The 16,672-nt window shown below is 36.5% G+C and overlaps 1 protein-coding gene across 2 annotated transcripts in view; it reads left to right on the top strand.

The window, feature by feature from the left end:
• The window catches only part of CHM (CHM Rab escort protein), a 229,309-nt gene that overhangs the window by 15,019 nt on the left and 197,618 nt on the right, over window positions 1–16,672 (top strand). For both annotated transcript variants that reach the window (XM_059157117.1, XM_059157118.1), the window contains one exon: window positions 12,773–12,839. In XM_059157117.1, the coding sequence (XP_059013100.1) occupies window positions 12,773–12,839 (67 nt within the window). The remainder of the gene's footprint in view (window positions 1–12,772; window positions 12,840–16,672) is intronic.

The following is a 16,672-nucleotide window of genomic DNA, read 5'->3' as shown; positions in this document are numbered from 1 at the left end:
TTATTTTATGGGCTAATTGTGTGATCTTTTCTGGAGAATGTTCCATGTGCACTTGAAATGAATGTGAATTCTGTTTTTGGATGGAATATTCTAGGTATATCTGTTACATCTGTCTGAGCCAGAGGGAAATGGCATCTGCCAGGTCCCTTTGTTTCTGGAGGGTTCGTTCTGTGAACGCTGCCTCTACAGGACATGGCTTGAAATGAGTAAATAACCTCCCCACTCTCTGTGCCCCAGGTGCTCTCAGATCCCTCTTTCCAGGCTGTTTGTCCACAGGCCCTTTGCCCTGCCTTCTCTTCAGGAGCAGCCCTAATGAAATACTTAATGCAATAAAATCGTAATTTTCATTAGATAAAAAATTATCCTTCAACTGTTTTAATAAACTCAATGCAATCACTGGGGCTTTTTAATAAGCAGGATAAAATAATTGTTAATTGTCTTAAATAGTATGTTGTCAGTTTCCTCTTAAATACATAATGAGACTACATTTAAAAGTTAATCTGAAGTGTTTTTGCTTTATGGAATGTTGTATGGTTTGAAAGAAGATTCAGAAACCCTTTCGAATTTAGTTTATAAGGCTCATAGCTTGTTTTCTCTACTTTTTAAAAAAGTGGATTTAATGATAAGATTTTAAAGAAGGGAAGAAGGTTATTTCATGATTATAGCATTCTTGGAATGAGTACACAGTCTCTTTCTCTATTTTAGTCTCATAGCTTTATAGGTAATATAATAAGTTTCACTTCTGTGGCACAGAAATAAAATATGTACTGAACAGAGAAACTTTTTTCATCGCAAGTTTAAATATTATTATGTCTGAAGGGAGCTCACGTGGGATATTCTTTGGTGTGAAAAGATCATTTTAGTCACTTAAGCAGATAAAACAGAAATATTAGTGTAATGAATAGTAAGTAAAACTTGATTGTAGTGGAATCTTTCTATTTCATTTCCTGGCATGGAATAAGTCTTCAGCAAATATTTACATTACTTAATGAAATTTTCATTAAGAGAACTCGAGTTGGTACATTTTTCTCTATGTAGGTAAAATAAAATAAATAAATAAAACCGAATCTCTCCTTTCCAAGAGATTATTTATTTGGTAAAGTCCCCAGCTTTCATTGGCTATCCAAAATTTAGTATTAAATTTTACTTTAAAAATTTTTATTATGGAAAATTTCAAACATAAAAAAGTAGACTAAAATAACCCCTTTGTACCAGTCTCCCAGTTTAACACTTACCAATTTATGGACCATCTTGTGTTCTCTATACCTCCATCTTCTCATTATACTATCCAGCCCCAAATTATTTCTAAGTAAATTCAAGATATCATATTCTATGTGTAAATATTGCAAGATGTATGTAAAAATAAGGCTTCTCTTTTTAAAGCATAACTCCAGTACTTTATGCTCTTGTTTGCATCTTGAGTTTTTCCTAATGCATTATTCTATTGTGTTTCCTTGCTCTAGTGCTCTTTCTAGCTTAATTTTTATTTCTGAAATGATCTTTTTCTTTAATTTCCTCTTGAGTCAGTTCACTCTTTTCAAATGTTACCATTCTCTAATCACACTTCTGAGTTTTTCTAATTTTGATTTATGTTGTTCTTTCAGAGCTTCTATCATTTTCTCATTTTCATAAATACATGTATATATATATGTTTCTATCACCATAGTTAGGTTATAGATTTTATCCAATTTGTGAGCATGTTTTTCTGTCATGTTTTTATTTCATTGTCTCTTGAGATATTATTTCATTCCTTATTGTGTGTCTTTTTTAAACTGTACATTGAATAGGATTCAACCAAGATCCTTCTGTGTTGCTCTTGCTCTTTAAAACAACAACAACAACAACAACAACAAGACAGAGAGAGAGAGCATGAGCGAGGAGAAGGTCAGAGGGAGAAGCAGACTCCTCGTGGAGCTGGGAGCCCAATGCAGTACTCAGTCTCAGGACTCCGGGATCACCACCTGAGCTGAAGGCAGTAGCTTAACCAACCGAGCCAACACAGGCGTCCCTGTGTTGCTCTTTTTGTTTTTTTTTTTTAAAGATTTTATTTATTTATTTGACAGACAGAGATCACAGGTAGGCAGAGAGGCAGGCAGAGGGGGGGGGGAACAGGCTCCCCGCTGAGCAGAGAGCCCGATGCGGGGCTCAATCCCAGAACCCTGAGATCATGACCTGAGCCAAAGGCAGAGTCTTTAACCCATTGAGCCACCCAGGCGCCCCCTGTGTTGCTCTTTTTTAAGTGAAGTTTTTCTATATGCTCTTAATGAGTGTGGGTCAGGTAGCTTTTATAACATCACTGTTCTAGATCTCTTTTGTTTTCACAAAGTAAAAAACAATGTAGCCTGAGATCTGCTGGCTGTGTTACCCTCTTCTAGTTTTGTATGGAGCTTCTCTTTCCTTTGCCCCTATTTTTCCTGTTTTTCTGACTTTGAATTAGATTCACAAGTTACTCATTTAGGGATTTATCTGTAGGGAGAGTTTGCTTCATTGGTAACCTAAATTTATAGGTCCCAACTCCTCCACCCCCACTACCCCCACCACTCTAGCACTCCCAGGGGTTTCTTTGCACTCATCCATAGGTTGGAGCCTGCAGAATTCCTTCCAATTGCTGCTACTGTTCTCAAAGGGCCTGCAAAGTTTCCAGTGAATGCATAATAGCAATTTTGGGTTTCTTTGGCTTTCAGGGCTGTCACAAATTTGTCTCTCTTTTATTTTCTTATGGGCATTTTCTGGTAACATGTGGCTCTTAACAGCTATTGATGGTTTGTAATGATCCACTTGTATTTTGGAGTTCATCATATTTTTTCACCTAGCCTTGTTATAGATGTTGCCAGTAGGTGTTTAGTTTTGGTGTTTTGGTTACACTGTCAGCCTTTATGGGAATCTTGGGGGAGAGTAAACAACTTTGTTGCTAATATCATTTTCCCAGAGTTCTGTTTTTATTTTTTAAGTTCAAGTCATTTGCCCAAGAAGGGAGGCCAAGTTGTTGATCACCTTTAACATTCACCCTTGAGAACTGGTCACAGACTTTATGGGTCATTTATTTCAAGCCCTTCATTTTATCTCTAAGGATATCTATAAGAAAACCAAATTCCAAAGAGGTTAAATGACTTTCCAACTACTTAATGTAAATCTGAGAACAAGAATCCAGTTTTCTGGATACTTAGTTCAAGTACCCTGAATGTTAAAACAACGTTTTTTTTTATTTATTTAATACTCAAAGGTCATACTATATTGAATTTTTAAAAGTTAACATAAATTTTAAGTTAATATTTAATGGATAATATATTTTTGTAAAGTTCTAAAAATTATATAAATATGAATAACTGTTTTCTCCCAGAAGGAAGAAATCCATAGATACACCATTAGTATACTTACTAATATGTTCAGTATTTTGTATGAGTCATAGTGAATTAAAATAATTGTCATTTTAAGAACTATTTTTATCTGTACTTAGTTCCTTGGGCTGTTTCACTGGCACTTTTTTCTCTTTTCCAGGTACCCAGTAAAAAGTAAATAAAGGAATCTTTTAATTAGAATTTAAAAGAATGATCAAAACTACTTGAACCTGGGTTGAAATTCAATTTCTGTTTAAATTTGCAATATCATTTATTTGAGTGGCTGCTATGTGAGCTAAGCATGTGGTTTTACTTTTTCTTTGCTCAGTTTAGTCAATTCTGTACCTAATGTTGTTTGTGCTTTTTAAAAATGGTTCAGAACGTCTGTACATAGGGTTAAGTAGTAAGGACTATGGCTCTCTAAAAGCTTGTCATGCCCACAATTTTTTTTCCTTGCCAGTATAAGAGTTCTGTACTTTTTTCCTAAAAAAAAAGTTATTCTTTATAAAAAATAGTTACAGTAAATTTTCTAGTTCTATGTAATTTTCTTTCCATTCTGGTCTCCACTGGTTATAAATAAGACATGACATGACTTTCAAGGTAGAAAGCAGGGATCCATTTTGAAATGTTCTGTAAAATAAAGAGTGATCTATGGTTTCATATGATTTGGGCTGAAAGCACTTGGGCTTTGCCAGGTCATCAGAGTTCTGTCAGGGGAATCTATTATTGTTCAATATGCTGGGAGTGGTGTAAGTACTTTATTTTATGTTTATCTTATGTAAGTATAACATCAGGAAAAATCAATTCTAGACACTAATACAGTTTTTAGAATAGATCATACAGAACTAAGCTAAATTTTATAGTTGTGAAAGATGGAGTTCAACATTAAGGATTTGGATTAAAGGGGGATTTTGAAAAATGAATGAATAATGGTTTCATTCCTATAAAATATTTTAGAAAAGGTTCTTGAAAATAGGGATCCTGGGTGGCTCAATGGTAAGCATCTGCCTTCGGCTCAGGTCATAATCCCAGGGTCCTGGGATCCAGCCCTGCATTGGGCTCCCTCCTCAGCGGGAAGCCTGCTTCTCCCTCTTCCATTCCCCCTGCTTGTGCTCTCTCTCTCTGCCAAATACATAAATAAAATCTTTAAAAAAAGATTCTTGAAAATACTAATTTCATACCTTTTTGTTTCTGATTTTAGCCTAGCTCCTTCATTTGAGAATAAAACATCTCTATCTTATCTATACAGGTTTTGGAAAATTGCAGAACTCTGGGACTATACATGTTTGTATATATGATCCTATAAGACTCCATAAGCTTTTAATGTATTTTTTCTAGCTGTCAACTTTATACAGAATCTCAACAAGAAAGACATGAAGTAACAAACCTTAATTTCCCCCATTACAAACTTATGAAATGCTAATATTTACTTGTGTGGATTGGTAAAAATGACTTGCCAGTGGTCTTGAATCAGAATTAGTTATTTTTCCTACAGTCTTTTGGCAACTATTTGATATGGCCTCACAAATGAATTTAATAGTGTGGAATGTTTAAATGACACTTAGTGTTGGATGAACTTCTTTAGTGACCATATAGAAGAAGCCTGTAATGCACATATAGGAAAGCCTAATGGACTTCTTTTCAAAAACTTAAGTTTTTAGATCTTTGAAGATAAGTAAATAGTAAATAAGTGATTTTTTTTTTCTTTTCAAATAACTAATCTTATTGAAGGGGTTGGAAGAGAAGGGAACAGAACCAGTATTTACTGAATGTCAGTGACATGCTAGGAGGCACTGTGTAAGGTGTTTTATATGACTTTGTACCTATTCCTTCCTACATTCCTGTGAGATATATTATTAGTCCCATATTGTAGTTGAAAACCTTGTGCATTTGTATTTGTAATAAGTAAGAAAAAAAACCCTGAAACTTAAAGCTCCAATTTTGTACAAGTTCATCCTTCATGCTGCTACCAGAATTCTTTTTTTCTGAAATACTGATTTCACCATGCTGTTCTGGCTAAAATTCTTTCAAAATGCCTTGTTGCTTACATGTTCCAAGTTCAGACTCCACAGTTTGGCTCCAAATAACTCCTTTGAATTTCACCCCTTCATTCTTCCTTCACATTTTGCCAGGAATACTCCCTTCCACTTTCCTTTTTTCTTTCACCTTTTCCTTCTGTACTATTCTTCAATTGCTTTATTACAGATCTTTAAAGATGCAACTAGTGTTCTTTATTTATTTTTTTTAAAGATTTTATTTATTTGAGAGAGAGTGAGAAGGTCAGAGGGAGAAGCAGACTCTCCGCAGAGCTGGGAGCCCGATGTGGGACTTGATCCCGGGACTCTAGGATCATGACCTGAGCTGAAGGCAGTTGCCTAACCAACTGAGCCACCCAGGCGCCCCACAACAAGTGTTCTTTAAAGATGCAGCTAGTGTCCTGTGCTCTTTGGAGCTTTCAGTGACTGCTTCACAGAGGAAATGTGTCTTTTCATTGTGTTCCTTTAATAGTTTTTCTTTTTGATTTTATTTATTTATTTGACAGAAAGAGATCACAGTAGACAGGCAGGCAGAGAGAGAGAAAGGGAAGCAGGCTCTCCGCTGAGCAGAGAGCCCGACACAGGACTCCATCCCAGGACCCTGAGATCATGACCTGAGCCGAAGGCAGCGGCTTAACCCACTGAGCCACCCAGGCGCCCCTCCTTTAATAGTTTTAATGATTATTTTAATCCTTTTAAATTCCTTTTTAAAAAGATTTTTTTATTTATTTGTCAGAGAGAGGACTCTTGAGCCTGTGCACAAGCAGGGGGAGCAGCAGGCATAGGGAGAAGCAGGCTTCCCGCTGAGCAGGGACCCTAGGATCATGGCCTGAGCTGAAGGCAGACGTTTAACTGACTGAACCACCCAGGCACCCAATCCCTTTAAATTCTTATTTTTTAGACTCTGAGCTCTTATAGGCTAGGAATTGTTTTAAATCTTATGTCAAAGTCTGCTTCATCCTTCTCTTACCTTTCCCCATTTTTTTCCTTTTTTATTCTTTTACAAATAAGTATAGACAATCTACCACATGCTTCCTCTGTTCAAGGACCTAATTTAGTGTTTATTAAAAGGGTGGGAAGAAATATGAGACTTGGGGAGACATTACTAACTGTATTATTAGTTTATTATTTTAATCATTCTAAGCATGAAGATAATAGGCCCTTGCCATTTAAAGGGGGAATAGCCTATCAATTTCACAAACTAGTAGGGAATGTCTGGATAGAAGTATTAAGGGAAAACACAAATGATAGTTATTTTGGTGTTGTATATTTGGACTCAAACCATGTTCATTTTTGAAATCTGCCCTTGGCTTTGCTTTGTCAGCCAGAGACATGACCTCTGACTGTTGATTGCAGCTATGGAAACAACCACATGCCTATTTGCTTATCCAGAGAAAGAGCTAATAGAACCACATGGAGGAGTAATTTTGTTATTGCTTGCCATTGGAGTTGGAATCTAGTAAAAGTAGATGTATGATTGGAGTGGTATTTAGATGAAAATGTATTCTTCTAAAATATCTTACTGAACAATAATAAAAGTAGGTAGTTTTTATAGAGCAGGTACCCTCTAATAACTTACTGGTCCCATGAGGTAAATGGTGGTATTCCCATTGACAGGTGAAGAAACAAAAGATCAGAGATGGCGAGTGACTTGTGTGAGGTCACATAACTAGTTAAGTGGCAAAATTAAAATTCAAGACTAGGTCTGTCTGATTGAGACTATGCCCATTTCATTGTGCTGCTGGCCTTCCCTTGAATACTCATTCACAGACTCATGTCCAAGTTGAAGAGAGTGAATTTACCATGGTAATTGGAATTCGAGATATCAAATTATTGAATTACTTCATCTTTGGCAAGTTATTTAATCTTCTCATTCCATTTTCTCACATGGATAATAATGCCTGCCTCCCAAGATTACGATGAGGAATAAATGAGGTAATGTATGTGAAAAGATACTGTGAACTATAAAGCCCTATACTAATGTTTGGTGGCATACTATTAATGCTATTATTATTACATGCTTTAACATACTAATTCTACTTCCTGCATATTTCTTTCTTGTTATCCTTTTTAACTAAGAGGTTTGGCAGCTTTTAAAGTACCATTGTGACTGTGTTCCATTAATAAGAAACAGTATTTCTTTAGGTGTAAAAAGTTCAGATAATCCTAAGATAGAAGACATTAGAACAATACAGTTTTAACTGTTTGAAGAATTAAGTATCCTTAACTATTTAAAACTTTATTTCTTTTAGTTCCTTCTACACCACAAATTCTATTTTTTAAAAAAATTTTTATTTCTTTTCAGTGTGACAGTATTCAATGCTTTCTGCACCACACCCAGTGCTCCATGCAATCTGGGCCCTCTCCAATACCCACCGCCTGGTTCCCCCAACCTCCCACCCCCCCCCCCCGCCTCCTCAGAACCCTCAAATTGTTTTTCAGAGTCCATAGTCTTTCATGGTTCACCTCCCCTTCCAATTTCCCTTAACTCCCTTCTCTTCTCCATCTCCCCTTGTCCTCTATGTTATGTGTTATGCTCCACAAATAAATGAAACCATATGATAATTGACTCTCTCTGCTTGACTTATTTCACTCAGCACAATCTCTTCCAGTCCCGTCGATGTTGCTACAAAAGTTGGGTATTCATCCTTTCTGATGGAGGCATAATACTCCATAGTGTATTAGACCACATCTTCCTTATCCATTCGTCCATTGAAGGGCATCTTGGTTCTTTCCACAGTTTGGCGACCGTGGCCATTGCTGCTATAAACATTGTGGTACAGATGGCCCTTCTTTTCACGACATCTGTATCTTTGGGGTAAATACCCAGGAGTGCAATGGCAGGGTCATAGGGAAGCTCTATTTTTAATTTCTTGTGGAATCTCCACACTGTTCTCCAAAGTGGCTGCACCAACTTAGATTCCCACCAACAGTGTAAGAGGTTCCCCTTTCTCCACATCCTCTCCAACACATGTTGTTTCCTGTCTTGCTCATTTTGGCCATTCTAACTGGTGTAAGGTGGTATCTCAATATGGTTTTAGTGTGAATCTCCCTGATGGCTAGTGATGATGAACATTTTTTCATGTGTCTGATAGCCATTTATATGTCTTCATTGGAGAAGTGTCTGTTCATATCTTCTGCCCATTTTTTATATGATTGTCTGTTTTGTGTGTGTTGAGTTTGAGGAGCTCTTTATAGATCCTGGATATCAACCTTTTGTCTGTACTGTAATTTGCAAATTTCTTCTGCCATTCCATGGGTTGCCTCTTTCTTTTGTTGACTGTTTCTTTTGCTGTGCAGAAGCTTTTGATCTTGATGAAGTCCCAAAAGTTCATTTTCGCTTTTGTTTCCTTTGCCTTTGGAGACATATCTTGAAAGAAGTTGCTGTGGCTGATATCGAAGGGATTACTGCCTATGTTCTCCTCTAGGATTCTGATGGATTCCTGTCTCACGTTGAGGTCTTTTATCCATTTTGAGTTTATCTTTGTGTACGGTGTAAGAGAATGGTCGAGTTTCATTCTTCTACATATAGCTGTCCAGTTTTCCCAGCACCACTTATTGAGGAGACTGTCTTTTTTACACTGTATATTTTTTCCTGTTTTGTTGAAGACTATTTGCCCATAGAGTTGAGGGTCCATATTTGGGCTCTCTACTCTGTTCCACTGATCTATGTGTCTGTTTTTATGCCAGTACCATGCTGTCTTGGCGATCACAGCTTTGTAGTAAAGCTTGAAATCAGGTAATGTGATGCCCCCAGTTTTATTTTTGTTTTTCAACATTTCCTTAGCAATTCTGGGTCTCTTCTGATTCCATACAAATTTTATGATTATTTGCTTCAGCTCTTTGAAGAATACCAGTGGAATTTTGATCAGAATAGCATTAAAAGTATAGATTGCTCTAGGCAGTATAGACATTTTAACAATGTTTATTGTTCCAATCCAAGAGCATGGAATGGTCTTCCATCTTTTTGTGTCTTCTTCAGTTTCTTTCATGAGTGTTCTGTAGTTCCTCAAGTATAGTTCCTTTACCTCTTTGGTTAGGTTTATTCCCAGGTATCTTATGGTTCTTGGTGCTATAGTAAATGGAATTGAGTCTCTCATTTCCCTTTCTGTATTTTCATTGTTAGTGTATAAGAAAGCCACTGATTTCTGTACATTGACTTTGTACCCTGTCACGTTGCTGAATTGCTGTATGAATTCTAGTAGTTTGGGGGTGGAGTCTTTTGGGTTTTCCATATAAAGAATCATGTCATCTATGAAGAGAGAGAGTTTGACTTATTCATTGCCAATTTGGATACCTTTTATTTCTTTGTTGTCTGATTGCTGTTGCTAGGACTTCCAATACTATGTTGAACAAGAGTGGTGAGAGTGGGCATTCTTGTGTTCCTGATCTCAATGGGAAAGCTACAAGCTTTTTCCCATTGAGGATGATATTTGCTGTGCGTCTTTCATAGATAGATTTGATGACGTTCAGGAATGTTCCCTCTATGCCTATACTTTGAAGCGTTTTAATCAGGAACGGATGCTGGATTTTGTCATATGCTTTTTCTGCATCAATTGAGAGGACCATGTGGTTGTTTCTCTTATTAATTTGTTCTATCGTATTGATTGATTTGCAAATGTTGAACCATCCTTGTAGCAGGGATGAAATCCACCTGGTCATGGTGGCTAGGATCTTGTTGAGAATCTTAGCATCCATATTCATCAGTGATATTGGTCTGAAATTCTCCTTTTTGGTAGGGTCTTTGCCTGGTTTGGGGATCAGGGTAATGCTGGCTTCACAGAAAGAGTCGGGAAGTTTTCCTTCTGCTTCAATTTTTTGAAACATCTTCAGGAGAATAGATGTTATTTCTTCTTTGAATGTTTGGTACAATTCCCCAGGGAATCCATCAGGTCCTGGGCTCTTGTTTTTTGGGAGTACACCACAAATTCTTACTGTATTTTCTGTTTGAATTATTTTCCGAAGTTAAATTTGAAAGCTATGATGGCTTATTTCCAGTAATTGATATTTAATGGCTGTCTTCAGTACATTTAGTCTTAACTTTGTTTTTGAGCCAAACACTATACACCCACAGTAGTCACCACTGGAAAACTTTAGTTCTTATGTGAGTGCAGCTGGAGCTTGTGTTTAATGTGGTTTTTTAGCTCGATTGTGTCACTTGCTTCCATATGCATATTGCTTTTTACATAAGGAAGATAAACTGTTCCCTTTTCTTGAAATCCTTGATGCCTAGTGTGTAGTTTTAAGCCCCTGACAAAAAATGGTGCTGTTTCTTTTCTACCACATAAAAATCGAAGAGGATCAGGGTGCTTCATTTATTGAGTCAGTAGTAGTACTGTAGAATTGCACTAGACTTTCAAAACATTCTTTGTGTGACTGATATAAATGATCCTTAATAGTTTCTACTGAACTGATAGATTTTGCAATAGAAAGTTATGAAACAGTTTTGAGTGCACAATATAGTGTATTAACTGCTGGGCCCAAGTTTTCGCATCCGAGAGACCACCAAGGAGCCAAGGACCGATGCAGTCACATGAGGATTTATTTGACAAGCTTAAGCTTGGGACCAAGTATACCCGTTACAGCGGATTTGGGACTTGGACCCCGAGCTTAGTTAAGGCAGGGGTATTTATGGGTTCTTGTTACTAAAGCAGGATGGGGATTCTTGGACCAAAGCAGGGTGTGGCTTACTGGAACTAACGCAGGGTGGGGGAAAGTTCAGCCCTTGGGCATAGGGGTCTGAGATGGCTGCAGGAGCTAAGATGGCTGTACTTATGCTAAGGCTAAACCTTAGGTGGGATGGCCTTGATATTCTCGGCCTCCACATTAACTGTGGTGAACATCTGAAATTTTTATGTTATGAAACTATTCTTTGGTAATTTGTGATTTTTTTGTTAGTACTTGTAATATATATTTTCCTTATGATAACCAACTTTATGGTGTAGGTCAATTTAATTCCAAAATACTAATGTTCTTTTCAAACTGCTGTATTAACCAGAAAATGAAATAATGTGACCTGTAAATTGCCTCTTTTTTAAAATAGTATTTGCTTCTTCATTCATGTAGACAATAGTTACATGATTTTCAGTTGTACAACATAGTGATTCAACTTTTCTAAACATTAAGCCATGCTCACAACTATACCTACCATCTCTCATCATACAGTGCTATTAAAATATCATTGATTATATTCCTTATGCTGTACCTTTTATTTCTATGACTTATTTCATAACTGAAAGCCTATATCTCCCATTCCATTTCACACTTTTTGCCCATACCCCCATTCCCTTCCTCTTTGACAACCATCAGTTTTTTCCTCTGTATTTATAGGTCTGATTCTGCTTTTTGTTTTATTTCTTTGTTATTTAGATTTTACATATAAGTAAAATCATACAGGTATTTCTCTTTATCTGTCTCAGTGATTTTACTTAGCATAATGCCCTCTAGGCTCATTGATGTTGTTGTAAATGGTGTGATCTCATCCTTTTCTTTTTCTATTTTTTTAAGGTTGTTTTTTTTTTAAATTTCTTTTCAGTGTAACAGTATTCATTGTTTTTGCACCACATCCAGTGCTCGATCTCATCCTTTTCTGTGGCTGTGTAATATTCCATTGAATTACTGCTTGTATTCTCTTCTAGGCGTTTGATGGTTTCAGTTCTCAATAAACGGCCTCTTTTGAAACTAAACTATTGCTTAAACTGAAAAATGTATGCCGTTCCCCTCATAGGCACTGTGTGGCTTTGGAGTTAGATTTAGATTCTAATTTCAACAGTAGGAAAAAATGTTAAATTGTAGGGCAACAAGTTAACATATTTGCATCTCAGTATTTCTTTTCTTTGCTAATGACACTTCACTCTCAGTGCAGTTTGGAAAATGAGGTGAGCTAATGTGTAAACACAGCTGTAAATGACAAAGTGCTATATGAATAATATTTTGACATTTGCTCATTTATGGAAATTTGCATAAAAAAGAATTTAACTGCTTGATTTAAAAATAAAATCTCCATGTAATAAAATTTTAGGATAAATAGTATACATTTAACAAATATCCAATGGTATGATAGTATAAATGTTAGAAGTTTGAATACAGGGATTAGCCTCTCTTGTTTATTTGACAGAGACAGTGAGAGAGAGATCATAAACAGGGATCCCACTGAACAGGGAGCCTGATTTGGGGTTCGATCCCAGGACTCTGAGATTCTGACCTGAGCCAAAGGCAGACGCTTAGCAACTAAGCCTCCCAGGTGTCCCTCTTCTTAAACTTTTTTATGTAGTGATAACATGCATTCAACTATTAGTATTTATATATATATATATATATGTGTGTGTGTGTGTGTGTGTGTGTGTGTGTGTATACTTTTTTCTACATTCTAAATGATACAAGTGTGTGTTTTTATAGGTTTACCTGAATCCATTATTGCAGCTGCATGTTCAAGAAGTGGCCAGAGAGTTCTGCATGTTGATTCGTAAGTTTATCAGTGGTAGCATTTAATACTTCTTAAATGTCTCTATGCAGAATTGCAGTTCAAATACACTTGTATGTATATATGTGTCTATATATGTCATGTATAAACTAAGTTAGAAACGTAATTGGAATTGTTTAATTTTCACCCAAAATATATGAAATATATAAAATACAAGTTTTATAATTCTTTGCTATGAAATAGTTATCTGTTTTCTTTGAGAATTAACCATAGCATAATTTTTTCTCATGAGTGATTTTGTTTTTTAAATGATAAGTATGCAAGAAACTTGGAAACCTAACACTTGCTTTTTTTCTTTTGTGAGTGTGAGGGTGTATACAACCTGTGTGTGCTATTGTATTTTGGGCTTCATATTTTCTGTCTTATTGAAGTATATTTGACATACAATATTCTCTTAGTTTCAGGTGTGTGACATAATGATTGGACACTTAGATACATTGGGAAACATCACCACAATAAGTCTAGTTACTATCTGTCACCCAAATTAAAACATTGTATTTTCTTTTGATGGGAACTTTAAGATTTACTTTCTTAGTCTTTCAAATTTGCAATACAACATTACTGACCATAGTCACCATGCTATACATTACATCCCTATGACTTATTTCATAACTGGAAGTTTGAGCCTCTTGACCCATTAACTTATTGCACATACCCTCCAAACTGCCACCCCTTTGCAACCAATAATCTATTCTATCTATGAGATTGGTTCTATTTCTTTTCTTTATAGATTTTGCATTTAAGTGAACTCATAAGGCATTTTGCCTTTCTCTGATTATTTCATTTATTTACTTATTTTTATTTAAATTCAACTACCCAAAAAAAGAATAAAAAATTTCAATTAGCCAACATATAGTACATCATTAGTTTTAGATGTAGTATTCATTAATTCATCAGTTCCACATAACACCCAGTGCTCATCACATCACATGCCCTCCTTTATGACCATCATCCAATTATCTCATCTCCCCACTGACCTCCCCTCCAGCAACCTTCCTTTGTTTCCTATCTTAGGAGTCTCTTACAGTGTTTCTCCCTCTCTGATGACTTCACATTCAGTTTTTTCCTCCCTTTGCCTATGATCCTCTGTGCTGTTTCTTCTATTGTACATATGAGTGAAACTTTATGATAATAGTCTTTATCTGCTTGACTTATTTCACTTAGCATAATACCCTTCAGTTCCATCCATGTCAATGTAAATGGTAATCCTGTACCTTTTCAACGGAAATCCATCCTTTCTGATGGCTGAGTAATATTCCATTGTGTGTATATATATATCCCACATCTTTATCCATTCATCTGTCAATGGACACCTGGGCTCTTTCCACAGTTTGGCTATTGTGAACATTGCTGCTCTGAACATTGGGGTGCAGGTGCCCCTTTGGATCACTACAATTGTATATTTGGGGTAGTGCAATTGCTGGGTTGCAGGGTAGCTCTATTTTTAACATGTTGAGGAATCTCCATACCCTTTTCCAGAGTGGCTGCACAAGCTGGCATTACCACTAGCAGTGTAAGAGCGTTCCCCTTTTTCCGCATCCTTGCCAACATTTGTTGTTTCTTGTCTTGTTAATTTTACTCTTCTAGCTAGTATGAGGTGGTATCCGATTGTGGTTTTGATTTGTATTTGTTTGATGCCAAGCGATGTTGAGTATTTTTTTATGTGTCTGTTGACCATTTTTATGTCTTTTTTGGAGAAATGTCTGTTCATGTCTTCTGCCCATTTCTTGACTGGAGTATTTGTGTTTTTTTGGGTGCTGAGTTCGATAAGTTCATCTTAGATCTTGGATACTAGCCCTTTATCTGCATTGTCATTTGCAAATATCTTTTCCCATTCTGTGGGTTGCCTTTTTGTTTTCTTGACTGTTTCCTTTGCTGTGCAGAAGGTTTTCATCTTGATGAAGTCCCAAAAATTCATTTTTGCTTTTGTTTCCCTTGCCTTTGGATACATGTCTAGCAAGAAGTTATTGCGGGCGAGGTTAAAGAGGTTGCTGCCTGTGTTCTTCTCTAGGATTTTGATGGATTCCTGTCTCACATTGAGGTGTTTCATCCATTTCAAGTTTCTCTTGTGTATGGTGTAAGAGAATGGTCCAGTTTTATTCTTCTGCATATGGCCCAATTTTACCAGCACCGTTTGTGGAAGAGAGTATCATTTTTCCATTGGATATTCTTTTTTCTGCTTTGTTGAAAATTAGTTGACCATAGAATTGAGGGTTCAGGGGTGCCTGGATGCCTCAGTCACTTAAGTATCTGCATTCGGCTCAGGTCATGATTTGGGGATCCTGGGACTGAGCCCACATTGGGCTCCCTGCTCAGCAGAGAGCCTGCTTCTTCCTCTCCCTCTGTCCCTCCTTACCTGCTCATTCTCTCTCTCTCATTTTCTTTCTCAAATAAATAAATAAAATCTTTTTTAGAAAATAGAATTGAGGGTCCATTTCTGGGTTCTTTGTTGTGTTCCTTTGATCCATCCCTTTCCATTTTTGTGCTGGTACAATACTGTCTTGATGATTACAGCTTTGTAATACAGCTTGAAGTCTGGCATTATGATGCCACCAGCTTTGGTTTTGTTTTTCATGATTCCTCTGGCTATTTGGGGTCTTTTCTGGTTCAGTACAAATTTTAGGATTATTTCAGCTCTGTGAAAAAGTGTCAGCAGTATTTTGATAGAGATGGCATTGAATATGTAGATTGTTCTGGGTAGCATAGACATTTTAACAATATTTATTTTTCTAATCCGTGAGCATGGAATGTTTTTCCATTTCTTTATGTATTCCTCTATTCCTTTCATAAGTTTGTTGTAGTTTTTACGAGTACAGATCCTTTGTCTCTTTGGTTAGGTTTTAATTTCTAGGTATCATATGTTTTTTGGTGCAATTGTAAATGGAATCGATTCCTTAATTTCTCCTTCTTCTATCTCATAGTTAGTGTATAGAAATGCAACTGATTTCTGCACATTGATTTTATACCCTGCCATGTTGCTGGATTCCTATATGAGTTCTAGTAATTTTGGGGTGGAGTCTTTTGGGTTTTCCAAATAAAGTATCATTTTATCTGTGAGTAATGAAAGTTTGATGACTTCTTTGCCAATATAAATGCTTTTTTTTCCTTTTTGTTGTCTGATTGCTGAGGCTTGGACATCTGTTACTATATGGAACAGCATTGGTGAGAGTGGGCATCTCTGTCATATTCCTGACCTTAGGGGAAAAGCTCAGTTCTTCCATGTTGAGAATGATATTTGCTATGAACTTTTCATAGATGTCTTTTAAGATATTGTGAGCTGTTCATAGATGGCTCTCCCTACACTGCAGAGAATTTTAATCAAGAAAGGATGATGTATTTTGCCAAAGGCTTTTTCTGCATCAGTTGAGAGGATCATATGGTTCTTGTCTTTTATTAATGTGTTCTATCACGTCGATGGATTTTGTGAATGTTGAACCACTCTTGCATCCCAGGAATAAATCCCACTTGTTAGTGGTGAATAATCCTTTTAAGGTTTTAAGGTACTGTTGGGTCATATTGGCTAGTATCTTGGTGAGTATTTTGGCATCCATGTTCATCAGGGATATTGGACTGTAATTCTCCCTTTTGATGGGGTCTTTGTCTAGTTTTGGGGCCAAGGTAACGTTAGCCTCATGGAAAGAGTTTGAAAGTTTTTCCTCCATTTCTGTTTTTTGAAACAGCTTCAGTAGAATAGGTATTATTTCTTCTTTAAATGTTTGGGAGAATTCCCCTGGGAAGCTTTCTGACCCTGGATTCTTGTTTGTTGGGAGGTTTGTGATTACTGCTTAAATTTCCTTTCTTATGCATCTGTTCAG

This window comes from Mustela lutreola, chromosome X (assembly GCF_030435805.1).
Source record: "Mustela lutreola isolate mMusLut2 chromosome X, mMusLut2.pri, whole genome shotgun sequence".
NCBI lineage: Eukaryota > Metazoa > Chordata > Mammalia > Carnivora > Mustelidae > Mustela > Mustela lutreola.
Note: the sequence above shows the minus strand (reverse complement) of the source record. Positions and strands in the feature narration are given on the sequence as shown.